This window comes from Cupressus sempervirens, chromosome 4 (genome assembly GCF_028749045.1).
Source record: "Cupressus sempervirens isolate cs-2001-9-10 chromosome 4, ASM2874904v1, whole genome shotgun sequence".
NCBI lineage: Eukaryota > Viridiplantae > Streptophyta > Pinopsida > Cupressales > Cupressaceae > Cupressus > Cupressus sempervirens.
Genome location: NC_143121.1, coordinates 478,455,218 through 478,470,202, shown reverse-complemented (window position 1 = coordinate 478,470,202; position 14,985 = coordinate 478,455,218). Strand labels below are relative to the sequence as shown.

Genomic DNA, 14,985 nt, shown 5'->3' with positions numbered 1-14,985 from the left:
AAAATTTGAGACTTAAATGGAACTACGTCTTGCTTTTGTTATACCTATTTCTATTCTTGTGTGAATAAATGAGATTGTAAGATCAGCTACGATAACTCTTTCACTATGCGATAGTGAGCATCGTGTTGAGAGAGTCCATGATGTCATCACGTTGAGAGATTCAGTGATGGGAGTTGGATGTCATGTTGAGAGATTCCATGACAATTCACATTGAGAGAGTCCGTGAATAAAGACTTAGCTATGAGTCTTGCAAATCTTTTCATGTTGAGTGATTCCATGAATGTGATTAATTGTTACAAGGTTTCATGTTGAGCGATTCCATGAATGTGATTAATTGTTGCAAGTTCCATGAATGTGATTAATTGTTACAGGGTTCATGTTGAGTGATTCCATGAATGTGATTAATTGTTGCAAGGTTTCATGTTGAGCGATTCCATGAATGTGATTAATTGTTGCAGGGTTTCATGTTGAGTGATTCCATGAATGTGATTAATTGTTATAGGGTTTCATGTTGAGCGATTCTATGAATGTGATCGATTGTTACAAGTTTTCATGAATCTTATAGGATATATGGAATGAGATTTCATCATTAACATTTTGGTTGCAGTCTTGTGTAATTGTTCAACTAAAGATCTCTCTCTGGCTAAAAGGAAGTGTTGAAGATGGTAGCTGCAATAGAGATCTTTATCTCCGGAAATATGCAATTTGTTACTGTTATCATTGCATTCAACTAAAAAAGACACTTAAGTATAATTTGTAATATTAAATGTAAATGACATATGTCATTCACATGCATTGAGGCATGAATATTTGAAGAGTTATAATTAATTATAGAAGTTTTGGGAATCTCAACAGACCTTCGGTTATAATGTGAAGAGTCTCTCCTATTGTTATATATTTGTACACTTGAATTCTATTATCAATAAAATGATATTTTATGTTGTGTGGTTGGGTTTTTCCCTTCATTCTAGAAGGGTTTTCCCAGGATATTTCTGGTGTTCTTTGTTTTAGTTTTTGTCTCTTTTATTGCTGATTATCTTCATGGATTTCTAAGCTCTAGTTTTAATATAGAAAAAGTTACTCTGGCTATACCATAAAGAAAACATAGAAATAAAAGTTCATCAAAAATAATTTTAATGTCCCCATTTTTATGTGTTCTTGTTTTGTGAGAATTGGCTTGGTTTTAGGGATTTTGTGGCATCTGGTGATGGTTTGGACTTCAGTTGGTACTCTAGTTGGTTACAACACTCTTTAAACTTTTGGAGTTAATCTAGGCTTTTTTTATTTTGTTCTCCTCGATCCTTGGAGAATATTGTTATTTATAATTTTATAATATGTACTTGTTTTGACAACAATCTTTCTCGGTTTGCTCTCCTCAATCCTTGGAGAAAACTACTATAAAAGTAAGTGCTTATTTCAGTACCGATCTTTCTAAGTTTTTCTGGGTTTGCTATTTATAGTCAATGCTTGTTCCAAATTAAATTGTCATCCTTCAGCATCAACTATGTTCCAACATGGTTTATTTCCTTTTACAATGTCTTGGCAAGTTTTTCAACAGCGTGTATGGTATAATTTAATACTTGAATTAAATTAGTAAAGTCATGTTTAATTGTTCACTTTAGTGTTTAATTTATGTTTTTCAAAAATATTTTGGGCAGGCTTTCGAGGAAACAAATATTTGAAATTAAAATATCCGATTTTGCTCCGAACTCTATAAATTAGAATTTTGGCTCTCATTTCATTCATTCAAAGTTTGCAAACTTAAGGAGATGTTGTTAGAATGAATAAAGGAGATGTCAGAATGAATAAAGGAGTTCTTCCGAGTATTGTTGGGGACAAAAACTCTCTTCAATCTTACAAGTTTCGGTGGTTAGAGGTCTGCCCTAGTTGATCGGATATTTCACTCAGGAAATGCCTAGATTTTTATGGCGTTACTGGATTTTGGAGTTTCATGGATTTTAACATATTTCTGGATTCGATTGTGAATGTTCTTTTGCATCAACATTTCCGATCACTCTCTGTGATCCATCATTGGGATGAGAGAATGCTAGAATACAGAGAATGATCCAAAACATTGATGCTAAAAAACATAGATTTACATTTTAAATGGATTGTGGAAATCTGATAAGAATAAATGTTTAAGGTTAATGGATTTGCAAGTTATTAGATTTTTTTGGTGATTGCTTTGGGCAGATTTTTGGTATATTTTAGAGAAGGTTGCAAGTGTTTACAGGTGCTGGCCATACACCTATCCATGGCTAGGCATACCCTCTTACTTGGTCACCTTGTTGATGGGTTTATGATGTGATTCTGAGTACTTCTCCAAAGGTTTTCTGAGTGTAAGGAGATTACTTTGGATACTTGTTACGAGGGTTATCAGTTGTTATGGATTTTAATATTTATCAAGGAAGTTGCCCATTTTTTCAGACCACCCTTCCCTAGAAACCACATGGCATAACTAGGGGTTTATTGGCATTGTTTTGACATCAATCAGATGCTGTTAGTTGCTTTAGACCTAATTGTGACTGTTTGAGTCAATTTTGACAGATTTTTAAGGAGTTTTATGCCTTGCTGTCCCTGTGTTGGCACTACAATCAGAGCTAGGGCTGCTGTTTTGTCATTACAGACCTGCAAGAAATAATCTTTCAGACTCTCCAAGGGTAATCTGTTGGTAATCATTGATTGATGTTGTGGTAGAGTTTGAAGGCTCATTGAGAAGGCTTCAGGCTACAGTTGAGTCTGGCTATTTTCAAAAATCAACCCTCTTTGAATATTTGGTTTCCAACCTTTGTGAGTTGCATCTGGTTCTTTTCTTGAAATATTTCATACATTTATTCATGACCAAATCTATGTAATGTAACTCTTGGAAATGATTTTCATAACGAGGTTGTTGTAATCAGCTCATTGCATGCCTAAATGATATATTAGTTTGCAAAAGCAGTGTCCTTCCAAATAAATGTTTATTTTTGTCAAGTTTTTTGGTAAAACTACCCCAAAAAAAATCAGGGGGTGTATATTACCATAACAATAGCTATAGCATGTTAATGGAAAATAGTGAGGTAAAACTTGTTAAGAATTGATTCCCCCTACAACATGAAGAATAATTATATAGATTGGAGGAGAAATATGTGAGCGTCAAATATCAAGAGCATGTCATTACTTATAATTGATATCCTATTAATTAACAATATCTCACAAAGACAATATAAGTATTTATAAGATACTTACACTTGGCTTTTATTTGAGAAAAATCAGATTTTAAGGATAAAACCATGAGACCAAAGTACCATAGAACTTTTTTACTAAAGAGGAATTGAAATTCGATGCGGATCTGCTGATGCTATAAAAAATTCATTAGTTTACACTCAAAAAAATCATATGAAATGATATCAGGAAATCTGAAACATACTCCGGGAATCATAGCCATTTCCACCAGACATCATGATATCATAGCGAAGAGCCAAGGTCCGTTCTGCCAAACATTCAAGTACAAGATAGTCTAAATTCGGCACTCTTTGAAGCAACTGTAATGCAGCAACTGGCCTATCACCTCTAAAACCAGCACCACATCCTATGCGAATCGTTTCTTTGTTCCTAATGGGATTTTCCCTCTGAAAGAAGAAGAAATGTATGCAATAAGAACAGCCTGACAATTTGTAACCATTACTGTTTACATATAGCAATACGTCAAACATATGACAGTATCAAAACTAAGAAAAAATGGAAATCTTGACCCAAAAAATGAATCAAAACTTTAAACAAATCTAAGCTGCCTCATTAAAATCAAGCAAAGAATGAAAAGCAAATGGTAGCATCGCATATGTCTCTCAGAAAAAGGGGAAATAGAAGATAAAGAAATTGAGTGCCCCACAAGATATCATAAACTAAAAGACAATTGCACATAATACTACTTTTATGTGCATACCAAGGCACATACATAGGTTTAAACATATATTGATGAAAGAAAAGTATGGGTTGCTAATTTATTTGAAAGGGATTGCATATATCACACAAGTTATAGATTGAGAAAGTACTCAAACATAGATATGTATGATCTCAAAAGATGTAAAGCACCAATTTTCAGAATACTAGCCATTTGTTTATCTCACAGTACATGTGATCTTTGCATACACACAAAACCCATTTTTATTAGTGCATCTCAGGGATCATTGGCCTTAAGTACTACATGAATTACAGACAGTGATTGTTCTCACACAGTCACACCTACAATTTTCCAGTCAGGTTTGGTCAAGATACCCATTTGATTTCTCTTCTCGATCAACATCTGCAGCACAGAGGTTTCTTTCACATGACTAGTTGTAATATCTGTAACATTTTTTTTTATTTGAATTTTGTATTATCTGTAATTTGTGCTAAATTCTCTGAGCATTTATGATATTTTTACTTTCGGCAATATACCTAATGTCTCCAAGAATTTCTGATTTTTGTAAAATCTTTCAAAGTTCACCCCCCAGTAGAGAGATTTCTTTTTACTCTAGCCAGTTTTGGTGTGTATGCTGAATCCTGATTATAAACCTTTTATCTTTCCATTTGGGCTCCCTGTGCTATTATAACGAGAAGTGCTTGATACGTCCTAACATAATTTAGTCACTAAGAAAAGAATATTATAATCTTTCCTTTTACTTTTTGGGTGAAGAAAGCATCTAAGTAGAGTTTGTGAATCAATTAGATCATACTTTTCTTTGATGTAATGTTATAAATTAATTCAAGAACAATGTGCATGTAATGTTATAAATTAATTCAAGAACAATGTGCATACCATTTTTAAGGTGCTTAATGTCCAGTTATCAACAATATCTTCATCACATCAAGTAATTCACCTTTCTGTACAGGTGACGTTTCAAGAGCAAATTATTTTCATCCTCTTAAACATTACAAAATTTTACTTAACATTTAAGGGTTTGTTGGATCACAGATCCAGAGCTTCGTCGATGAATTTCAAAAGGCACACGATTAAGAGGTTGTTGCTACTGCTGTTGATATTTATTCTTGAGGTGCTTAATGTCCAGTTACCAACAAGATCTTCATCACATTAAGTAATTCACCGTATAGGTAAAGTTTCAAAAGTATATATTATTATCATCCTCTTGCATATTACAAAGTTTTACTTATTTCAAAAGGCACAGGATTGAGAGGTTGTTGCTACCACTTCTGCTACTTATTCTTGTTTGAGGGTTTAGGTGGACATATTTTGCATGATATTTATCATAATTTGTTGCTGAAGTTTCTGCACCATACATACAGGGAGGTTTTTTTGCTAACTACTGTCATCAATGCTGTTGTTCGAGAGTTTCGGTAGACATAATTTACATGATTTTTGTCACAATTTGTTGTCAAAGTTTCTGCACCTGCCATACAGGGAGGTTAATTTGCTAACTATTGTGATCAATGCTGCTGGTTAAGGCTGATCGCACCTATTAGGACCTATGCCATCATTGAGGAGGTTATATTTGCAACATTATTTGTGTTCAGACATATCAGCCTTCAAAACATTTTTTCTAGGTCCCCCGTAACCCTCTACTAGCCATCCATCTTTTCATATTGGGCAATTTACTTTATGGGAGGACTACTGCTGCTGTTACAATTTCATTTCAGTCATATCCAGCCACCAATCTCACTATTCACAAAATTCCTTTGGTGTCTGGCAGTTTACTTCAATCATTTTTAGTCAAGCAATTCAAATATAGACACGGATCAACAAGTGAGGCCCCTTGTGAGTCTAAAAACAAATTGGTCTCAATCTGAAATTAAGTTTCCAATTGGCATATCTGTCAATGTAATTGTCGCAGCAGTTGCAAATCAAATAAAATCAATTGTCAGAAGGTTGTGAATTGACGTTCGATTCAAATTTAAGTGTATTTTGCACCTTACTGTTTCATAATTACTTGCTATTTGCATTTCAGAAATCAATATATTCTTTCCTAACCATATTACAAGCATTTATGATTGATGTATTAGAGCATAAACTATTCAGATCTTAGCACAATTGCATGCCATATGGTTTCATATTGGTTGTTCATTTCATATCAACCAAAAATCAACTACTATAATTGTAGTAATTTGACATATAAAATTTGGATTTGTTGTATTTGATGCATTCGAGGTTGTATACCAGCCATTGAAGGTTTGAAAGAATTTTTCAGCTACTTGTTTCAACTTTTCATTGTTTCACGAATCAAATAAATGAAAAAAAATCAGAACATTGCAAAAAGATCCAAAAGGGGTTTTACATATTGAATCAAGAGGGTGGACCCATAGTTGCAAAACTTGCTTAGTAATCATAGAACTTATGAGTACTAGTCAGCCAATTTACAGGCAAGTCACTTGCCCAATAATCCACCAACGAGTTTTTAGTGATTGGATGTGTATGTCCCCAATCACTTTTCTTGGCTGTTAGTGGATGGATGTGTAAGGTAGTGAAGTGATTGGAAGTGTTAGTCCCCATTCATACAAGTTAGTGATTACGATTGGATGTGTTTGTCCCCAATCATAATTGTTGCAACTTGCAAGTAGATGTGTGTGTCCCTGTTCATGACTGATGTTGGATAGATGTGTTTGGGGACAAACACATCCAATCATAAATCATTTTGTTTGCAAAGTTCAATAAGGATATGCATCTAATGAGTCTATAAATGAGTAAACAAAGCAAACAAGCTGATCTAGATATATATAAATTCAAAAATAAGAAATACATTTTGTTTGCAAAGTTCAATAAGGATATGCATCTAATGAGTCTATAAATGAGTAAACAAACCAAATAAGCTGATCTAGATATATATAAATTCAAATAGGATACAAAATCGCGTCCTCGTGTGGAATGTTGATGGCTCGTAGCCATAGTCTGAACTTCAAAAGAAACTATAAATAGCAAAGTGTCTTTGTAAAACTAAAATCCAATAAAAGTGTCAAGTACAAGATCAAAATAGTTTACATCTTCCTCTTCCCCCTCCTAGCAACTCTAGTAAAAACTATTGGAAGGGAGGGGGTCTAACCGTATAAGTCCACTATGGTTGTGACTCGACCTCCACCCTGGATGTAGATGGTGTTGACATTGGCAATGACTCCTCAACATTTGTATCCTCCTCACTCTCAAACTCGATGCCCTCATCCTCCTTAGGAATGTCATCCAATCATGTTGCAAATCCACCCTCCTCCATAGGCTGCCTCTCCAAATCATAGATGTCATCTGCTGTGAATAATGCAGGTTGCTCCTTTGATGTCCAATCACAATAAGGATCTATGACATCCAAATCAAGTGGACCAGTTGGTACTAACTCTGCCTCTCTTATGCGCAACTTAAGGTTATTGCACAAAGACAAGGTCATTGAGGGATTTTTGTGCTAACATGTTCCTCTTCTTTGTGTGAATGGCCTCAAATAAGCTTCAATTACACTCACAATTGGATGAGCTACAATGTTGACATAAGATAGGAAAGGCAAGTGTTTACAGATTTGGGACATTTCCACTCCAATTTTGCTACCAAGCATCTAGAAGATACAAAGAGTTAGAAAGCAAGCTGAAAACATAATTTAGTACCTTAGTTTTTATCTACTTATCATGCATGTGAAAGACTCTAAAAATCCAAATATTGTACCTAGGCTTTGAGTATTTCTTCCTCTCCTTGCCATATCTAAGGAGAATAGTTTGCCCGTTGCATTCTAGTACACTTCCATCTCGGCCATAATGAGATCTTTCACCTCAACCTCGGGTACCATCCTCTGCATGCAATCAATGAAGCCCTTCATGACCTCTCCATTGAGATCCACGTAGGATGGAGAGATGCGAAAATGAGGGTTGATGAAGTACCCCACCACACGAATGGATTGGTAGAGCTGAATGTTCCATCTCCTGTCAATAATGTTCCATATGAGGTCAAATTTGAGGTTGTCCCCCTTGTAGTAGTAATTTTCAATAGCCTCTTTGGCCCTATCCATAGCCTCGTAAAGACACCCCATTAGGGTTTGATCCCCATCTACCAAGCGGAGAATCATAACCAAGGCATTCATCACCTACAATTGAAAAATTAAAAAATATTATCATCAATCATTAGAGACTAGAATTAAAATTTAATAATGAAAGACTTGATTCTTGAATACAAGAAAATTAACTGTTCAACTTTTGAAGTTTCCAAGTTACCTTCACAATTTATGTAGCAGCATCGAGAAAGTGATTGCCAAAGATGACGTATGCAACTCTCTCTCCATCAAGCTTCTTTGAATAAGTTGACTCTAGCCATGGTTAACTCATAAACATTTGCTTCAAAGAGTTCAAAGAAGTAATAACACTTCGCTACATTAAGAAAATCGTTACAAACCTTGTGATTGCAAGTCTAGTCAACTCCTTCCCGTTGGTGTATTATCTCACCAAGCGGAGAACCCAAAGGTGATTATAGATATATTTTGTCATCTTTCTTGCATTCTTTAGTTTCACCCAATCCAAATTTCTTACGTCCTCCAAAAGGATGTCAAGGACATGTGTTGCATAAGGAGACCAAATATGTGTGCTATACTTATGTTGGACCCACTATCACCTATGTTGTCGCATTGTCAATTATGACTTGTGCTACATTATCGAACCCCACCACCATCACAACTTGCTCTAACATTAGATCCAAAGTTTCAATAGTCTTTATCCAAGGATTTCATAAAGACCACTTGATCCTTGCAAGAAATCAAAAATTGATGAGGTACAATTTCTTCCATTCGTCCATCCATCTAAAGCATGGTGCAACCAAATTGTTTTCATTGTGCTCTTTGGTCTTCTACCACATCTCTACCCCTAGTAAGTAGCATCTTTGAGAAACTTACAAGAACGAAGTAAAATTAACATTAAGTACACAATTTTGATTAAAAAAAAGAACTTGCATTCAACAAATATAAGTAAATTGTAAAACTATCTATCAAAAAAAAGGAAATTGTAAAAGTATAAAACATTTATAAATTAACACTAAAACAAGTGAACTAACCTCCCACTCAACTTTGCAGGAGTAGGCGCCTTGTAGCTCTTTTCTGCCACAGTAATTCCCATCACAAAATTTCAGCTAATAGGTACTTTTTGCAACATTAAAGGGGATGTTAAAAAGCCAGAAATCGGCATGGCACATTGAATGTCAACTTGCCAATGCACAACATTGTTCCAATTTGAGATAAAAGTGTAGTTAGAGTTTCATTGTTCCCTTTGTCCATTTAATGAGTACTTGGATTCTTTCCTGAAAAAAGATGAAAGGATACTGGTAACATCCCTTTTTAGATTCTCTTGACTTCTTGCTTACCTTGGATTGATCCAAGAAATAGTGAGAAGGGGGAGTCTCCCCTTTAAGGTAGGAGAGACTTTGTCTCACACGTTGTGGCTGGAACTAGTGTTTTGTGACAGAAGTTTGAAAAACGGTTAGTTGCAAAACATCCACCTAATAGTGAATATAGTGAATCAACTTTCACAAACCATATAGTGAATCAACATAGAAAAATGGAAACTTTTAATGTCAAAGTTTTGTAGTGTTGCCTACACAATGAAGGACAACAAAGAGCAATAAATAATTCAAAGTCTCCTGGATAGTTTCTTCCTTCTTTTAAAATCAAAATGAGTACAAAGACTCAAGTTCTATACAACAATCTGCATTGGAAAGAAAATCCCCACTTTCTATTACAATTAGAATCAGCAAAACTATCTCCCTTCCTATAACTACAAAAAAAACTGAGAATCCTCTCCCCTTTTTATCTCCTATTCCTTCAATGATTCCCTTTCATTTCTATAAGTGAACCTTGAAAAAGATAATTAATTAATCTTTTCTTCATTTTAAATTGGTCATTCTCTTCTATGATTTTTCTTCACTTTGGAATTCGACACCTTTATAAACTTTAAATTAGAAGTTTATACTGGTATAATTTAACAAACATAACTATGGTGGGACAAGTGGCATTTGTCTCCTAGAAATTGTCCTATAGCTCGAACCCTAAGCGTGATGCCTAGGGAAACTGATGGAATTGGAAATCCTTTGCATTTTGGAGATTGTCATGGGAGCAACCTATCTGTAATCAGGCTCAATATATGTTGTTTGTATACAGCTTGTTTTCCAAGTCAGAGGAACATATCTTGTAACTGGAAATGGGCAAAATATGTCTTTGCATGCTTCTTGATGCTATGAGAGCACATAGTACCCAACTCATACAACATTGGGCTAGAGTGTTCTTTGAAGACCGATGATGATCTCGTACCTTTGTTTCATTACCAAAATGCTTTAAACCTAGTTTTATCCCTAGGTGATTTTTATTCAAATGGGAAGTTTGTTTTGGACTTTGGGCCAAATCCGAACAATGGGAAGAAGGCTGAGTCATATCAAGTTCTGGAGCAGATTTAAAATCCATGGTGCCCTCTGACAATTCTTATTATCAGCCTTACCAATAGTTGCAAGGGCTATGATTAGGTTCAAGGAGAGCAAAAGATTTCAGGATTTCTATGTTCCTTGTGTTTATAATCGATGCCTTTTACAATTTGATGGCAAAAGACATCTCCAACCTCAACTTGGCCCTCCAATTTTCTTCAAAAAGTTAATTAGTGGGTGTATAACCAGCCTTGAACTAAACAATCAACAACAACTTGGTGTGCTATTTATAGACTTCCATTTGATAAAAGTTCTCCCTCAACATTAATTTCAGCTAAAGTCTTGCATACTGTTGACACCCCATATAATTCTTTTAGGAGCTTACAAATCCAATGTTAATCATACATATTATGCTCTTCTAGTTGTGCAACTACCAGGATGATAGAACTAAAGTCATTAAACTCTTTCCAGGCAAGGGCTAATGCCTTTGCATATCTCTTCATTGCAGTATTTTTGTGCACTCTTTTTAAATCCAATCATTGGCGATCAAATATCTACAAAGCTGACTAACAAGGCATCCAAGTCTCTATCCATGAGTTCATTGAATAAGGGTGCCAAATCACAAGTTTGACGCCAACAAGATTCAAGAAAAGGTGTTGGAAAGAGAAAGAATGAAGCATGTGTTAAGCCAACACCTAGTACCTATCTAGATCTTTGTACAGACATGTCCCCAACCACAAAGCTATGTAGAGAAGTCCACACAAGGGCACTCGGCAGGAGCTCTTTTGCTACCTCAAAAGGAGGACTACCATTGTTTAGGGCAACTTCTGATAGCTTTTCATTGCCCCCAATTGCCATCATCTGCATCTTGAATTGTTCGCTAGCAAAACCAAATCTGTTAGAGATTTGTTTTTTATTCTTTCATTGTACATTTATTGGCATTTTATCAAACATTTCACCACTTTCCTTTTTTCTAGAAACAATTACTTCTTTGATGCTTTCCGCCAGTGAATAGGCATTATGACTGTAATATATTTGGGGATATATACATCTGAAATGTAGATAAACCATCCAAGGAGTTTAGCTTAGTTGATTGAAGCAATGAATTCTAATTGTGGAGACCCTGGTTGAAATCCCAAGAGGGACATCTTTATGAATTTCAAAGTTGTGACTCTTACTCTTCAATTGGTTGTATTTGTCTCATTGTAAAATGTGGATTCTACTTGTGACTCTTGGTCTTCTAATTGTTGTTTCTTGTATGACCGCTCATAAAGAGCTCAAATAATCTTGTAAGTCTCATGTTGTTGCTCAAATGAGCACAAGGTTTGTATATGATCTTCAATATAAAAAATGTAGATAAACCTAATCGGTCCTCACTTAGTATTCACCATTCACTAGATTATGCTCTACAATTTGAGATATCGATAGGTTATGTCGGCTTCGTAATTGCTCTAGTGTTTCCCACAATAGCTTCATCTATTGGCCATGTATAGGTCGTGGGTTCCTTGTTGTGACAACTTTGATTCCGTTCTCCTTTGATTCATTGGTATCGGGTCTACAATCACACTCAAAGCCAAGTCAATCGTGCTCATGTCCAATGAGACCAAAAATTTATCCATCGATGTTAGTTGCCTTTAGTGCGAGAGCTCTCGAAAGCTCACAAAGATCTTCCTTCTCCATAAGTCCCATGAATGACTTGGATGCATGCTTCAATTCGTACTTCGATCCCATGGTTAGCACAAATTGAACTAGTTGTCTTCTTTTGCCATGACATGAGAACTTCTAGTTCTTTGGGTTTTAATTTGTCATAACATCCACCAATTGCATTTGCAGCTGCTCTTTTAAATAGATTTGTATTGATTAAACTAAAACACCTTATCAGGCCTTGAATTTTATGAGCAATACTTAACATCATTATAGTTGGTTGGCCACCTACGCTATTGGACATTACAATTGGGCAAATATGTTTATATGTACATGGAAATATATCTGAAGTTCATGAGTTCACCGACCCTCCAAAAAGCATGTTGTAATATTAATGTAGAAATTAGTGTAAATACCTTTCTTGCAGGAAAAAGTGACCACCTTTTAAATTCCATTTCATGTATACATATCGGGTCCAATTTAATTTGATCCAGTTCAATTAGTACAAGCTGAAATGAAGACCCAATGCCATCAAACAGACTTTACCTCATTGTGGCATAGGGACTTTCAGACAAATCATTACATACAATATCATTAGACACTTTACTATTCTATAGATTAGGTCATGTGTGTCCCAAAGTAGTGCACATATATCTATCCCACATAGTACATGTAGTTTGATCTTATATTTGTCTCCCATTTTCTATTTTCAGCCAAATTCAACCATATTAGCCACCTTTGTAATGATACAAGCATTAATTGTTTGAATAATATAAAATCATTTCCATGCTTGAGAGGGTCCTTGGAATGCCTTTGCCGATTAAATGTAATTCAGCAAAACACAACCCCCATCATGCTTTGTAGTGATGTTTTCAATTAATGACAACATGTAGTTCCCTTGGAATTTAAATCTTCAAACATCGCACATTAACCCTTTGGACTTGTGAGAACCTTATTGAACCACTTGAACCTGTCGAAATGGGTTAAAGGGGCTTCAAGGTTTGTTCTCCTACTTATCAAAATTTAACATGAAAATCAAGGAAAAAATGTTTATCAAAGCAAGACATGCAAGTGAGGAGAGGGGTTTGATTTTTTTTTAAATTTAATGGGGTCCATAGGTGGGCCAACAACTGGCCCTGAATGGTGTTTACCGTATGGGTAAATAGATTAATGCATGTAGATAATAGACAAGAACAGCAATACTCCTTTTATTATTCGCATATATGCCGAAGAGATTACATAGTGCTTATGATGATGATTACAATGATCTCGGAGGGTGTATATATACTTTCTGAAGAACCTTCCCGAAGGGGTCCATCGGCTACATAACAAGAACTTTCCCGAAGGGGCCATTGGCTACATAACAAGAACCTTCTCGAAGGGGTTGTTGGCTACCAACAACATCATCCCCTCCAAAAAGAAAAGTCATCTCCGGACAACAACACAACAAAACTCAAAAACAACTAATTACATTAATTCATAGATAAAAAAACATCAACATCATGAACTAGAAGGTTGTGTCTTTGACTGTGTAGACCAGCTACGTCGTAGCTGATACACTTGTTCCGTGCGGACCTTTAAATCAGCTTTGATCTGTGAATTCTCCTCCACTACCTCCTTCAACATCAATGTGACCTCATGAAATGTTTACCATATGGGTAAACAGATTAATGCACACAGATAATAGACAAGAACAGCAGTACTCCTTTTATTATTCGCATATATGCTGAAGAGATTACATAGTGCTTATGATGATGATTACAATGATCTCGGAGGGTGTATATATACTTTCCAAAGAACCTTCCCAAAGGGGTCTGTCGGCTACATAACAAGAACCTTCCCGAAGGGGCTGTTGGCTACATAACAAGAACCTTTCTGAAGGGGCCGTTGGCTACCAACGACAAATGGGGACTGCTTTTTCATGTGAAAAGAAAAGAACTTTCAGAATCTCTGGTTAAAGGGAATAGTGCCTAGCATGATTGGGCAACAAAGTCAAGAAAAATAGAGCATAGAGAGTTGCTTGCGTATGGGGCAGCAGGAGTAGGGAAATATAAAAGCTAACAGCACCACAAAAACTTGGAAACCAAAACTAAGAGCTAGTCTAAGCACAACAAAACTAGGAAGGCTGAAACTTATTTACAAAATTAGGAAAATACAACCATAAGAAGAAAGGGCAAGAAAACTTCACACATAACCATTAACCAGTATAGAGAAGTATGAGCCTTTCTGGAGTAGTGGATTGTGCCCCAATGGAGTAGCCCAAAACCATTGTTCTCTAGCGACTTCCTCAGTGTTGAACGCCAAACAAATAGTATGTAGAAATTTGGTGATCAAACAATCTTTCCCAAAAAGTCAAATCTCATCACAAATTCTTGATTCTTCAAGGGCCTCCCACACAGTGCTTCTCAAATGCTTTATAATCTCATACTAAAAAGAAAAATGTCCAAAAAGGTCAAATGGACATGCTACAAGATCTTTCATGTTTCTATCATAGTGACCATCATTCGAAAAATAATTTTTGGATTTCTCATTATGTTGAAAAAGAGAGATGTCTTCATCTAATATCGAATCCATCTTTCCTAAAACAACATCATCACTATTGGTGGGAATCAAATCTGAACATTTCTGAAATATCCCAAATGGATATTGACCCAATTTCTTTGTCAAGATAATATTCAGAAAATAAGCATATGAAGTTGCATTATAAAACCAATCATATAAACCATAGATTCTCATAAAATACCTTAAAACAAGCTATTGCATTATACATCAGCAATACAATAACCAACATTCAAAGCCCAATCTTAAACATTGTTTTACAGTCAAATTGGAACACTAAGAAAAGAACATGTAAGCAAACGTGAGACACCTGATGTGACATCTACACGGACAATGGGTTTGTGTCAATTGTCTGCCAGCACGAGAGGCTACGTCCTCACACTGGCTGAAAGTTGAAGCTTTCTGAATGACTCTCGCAAGAGGGAAACTAAAATTTGAAT

General features: G+C 35.5%; 1 protein-coding gene across 6 annotated transcripts in view; it reads right to left on the bottom strand.

Annotated features, from left to right (window-relative positions):
- Positions 1-14,985, bottom strand: part of LOC149562034 (propionyl-CoA carboxylase) — a 337,515-nt gene that overhangs the window by 297,197 nt on the left and 25,333 nt on the right. For 5 of the 6 annotated variants that reach the window (XM_089825583.1, XM_089825585.1, XM_089825582.1 and 2 more), the window contains exon 2: positions 3,410-3,611. The exons of the other annotated variant lie outside the window; for it this stretch is intronic. In XM_089825583.1, coding sequence (XP_089681709.1) covers positions 3,410-3,611 — 202 coding nt within the window. The remainder of the gene's footprint in view (positions 1-3,409; positions 3,612-14,985) is intronic. 6 annotated transcript variants of the gene reach the window in all.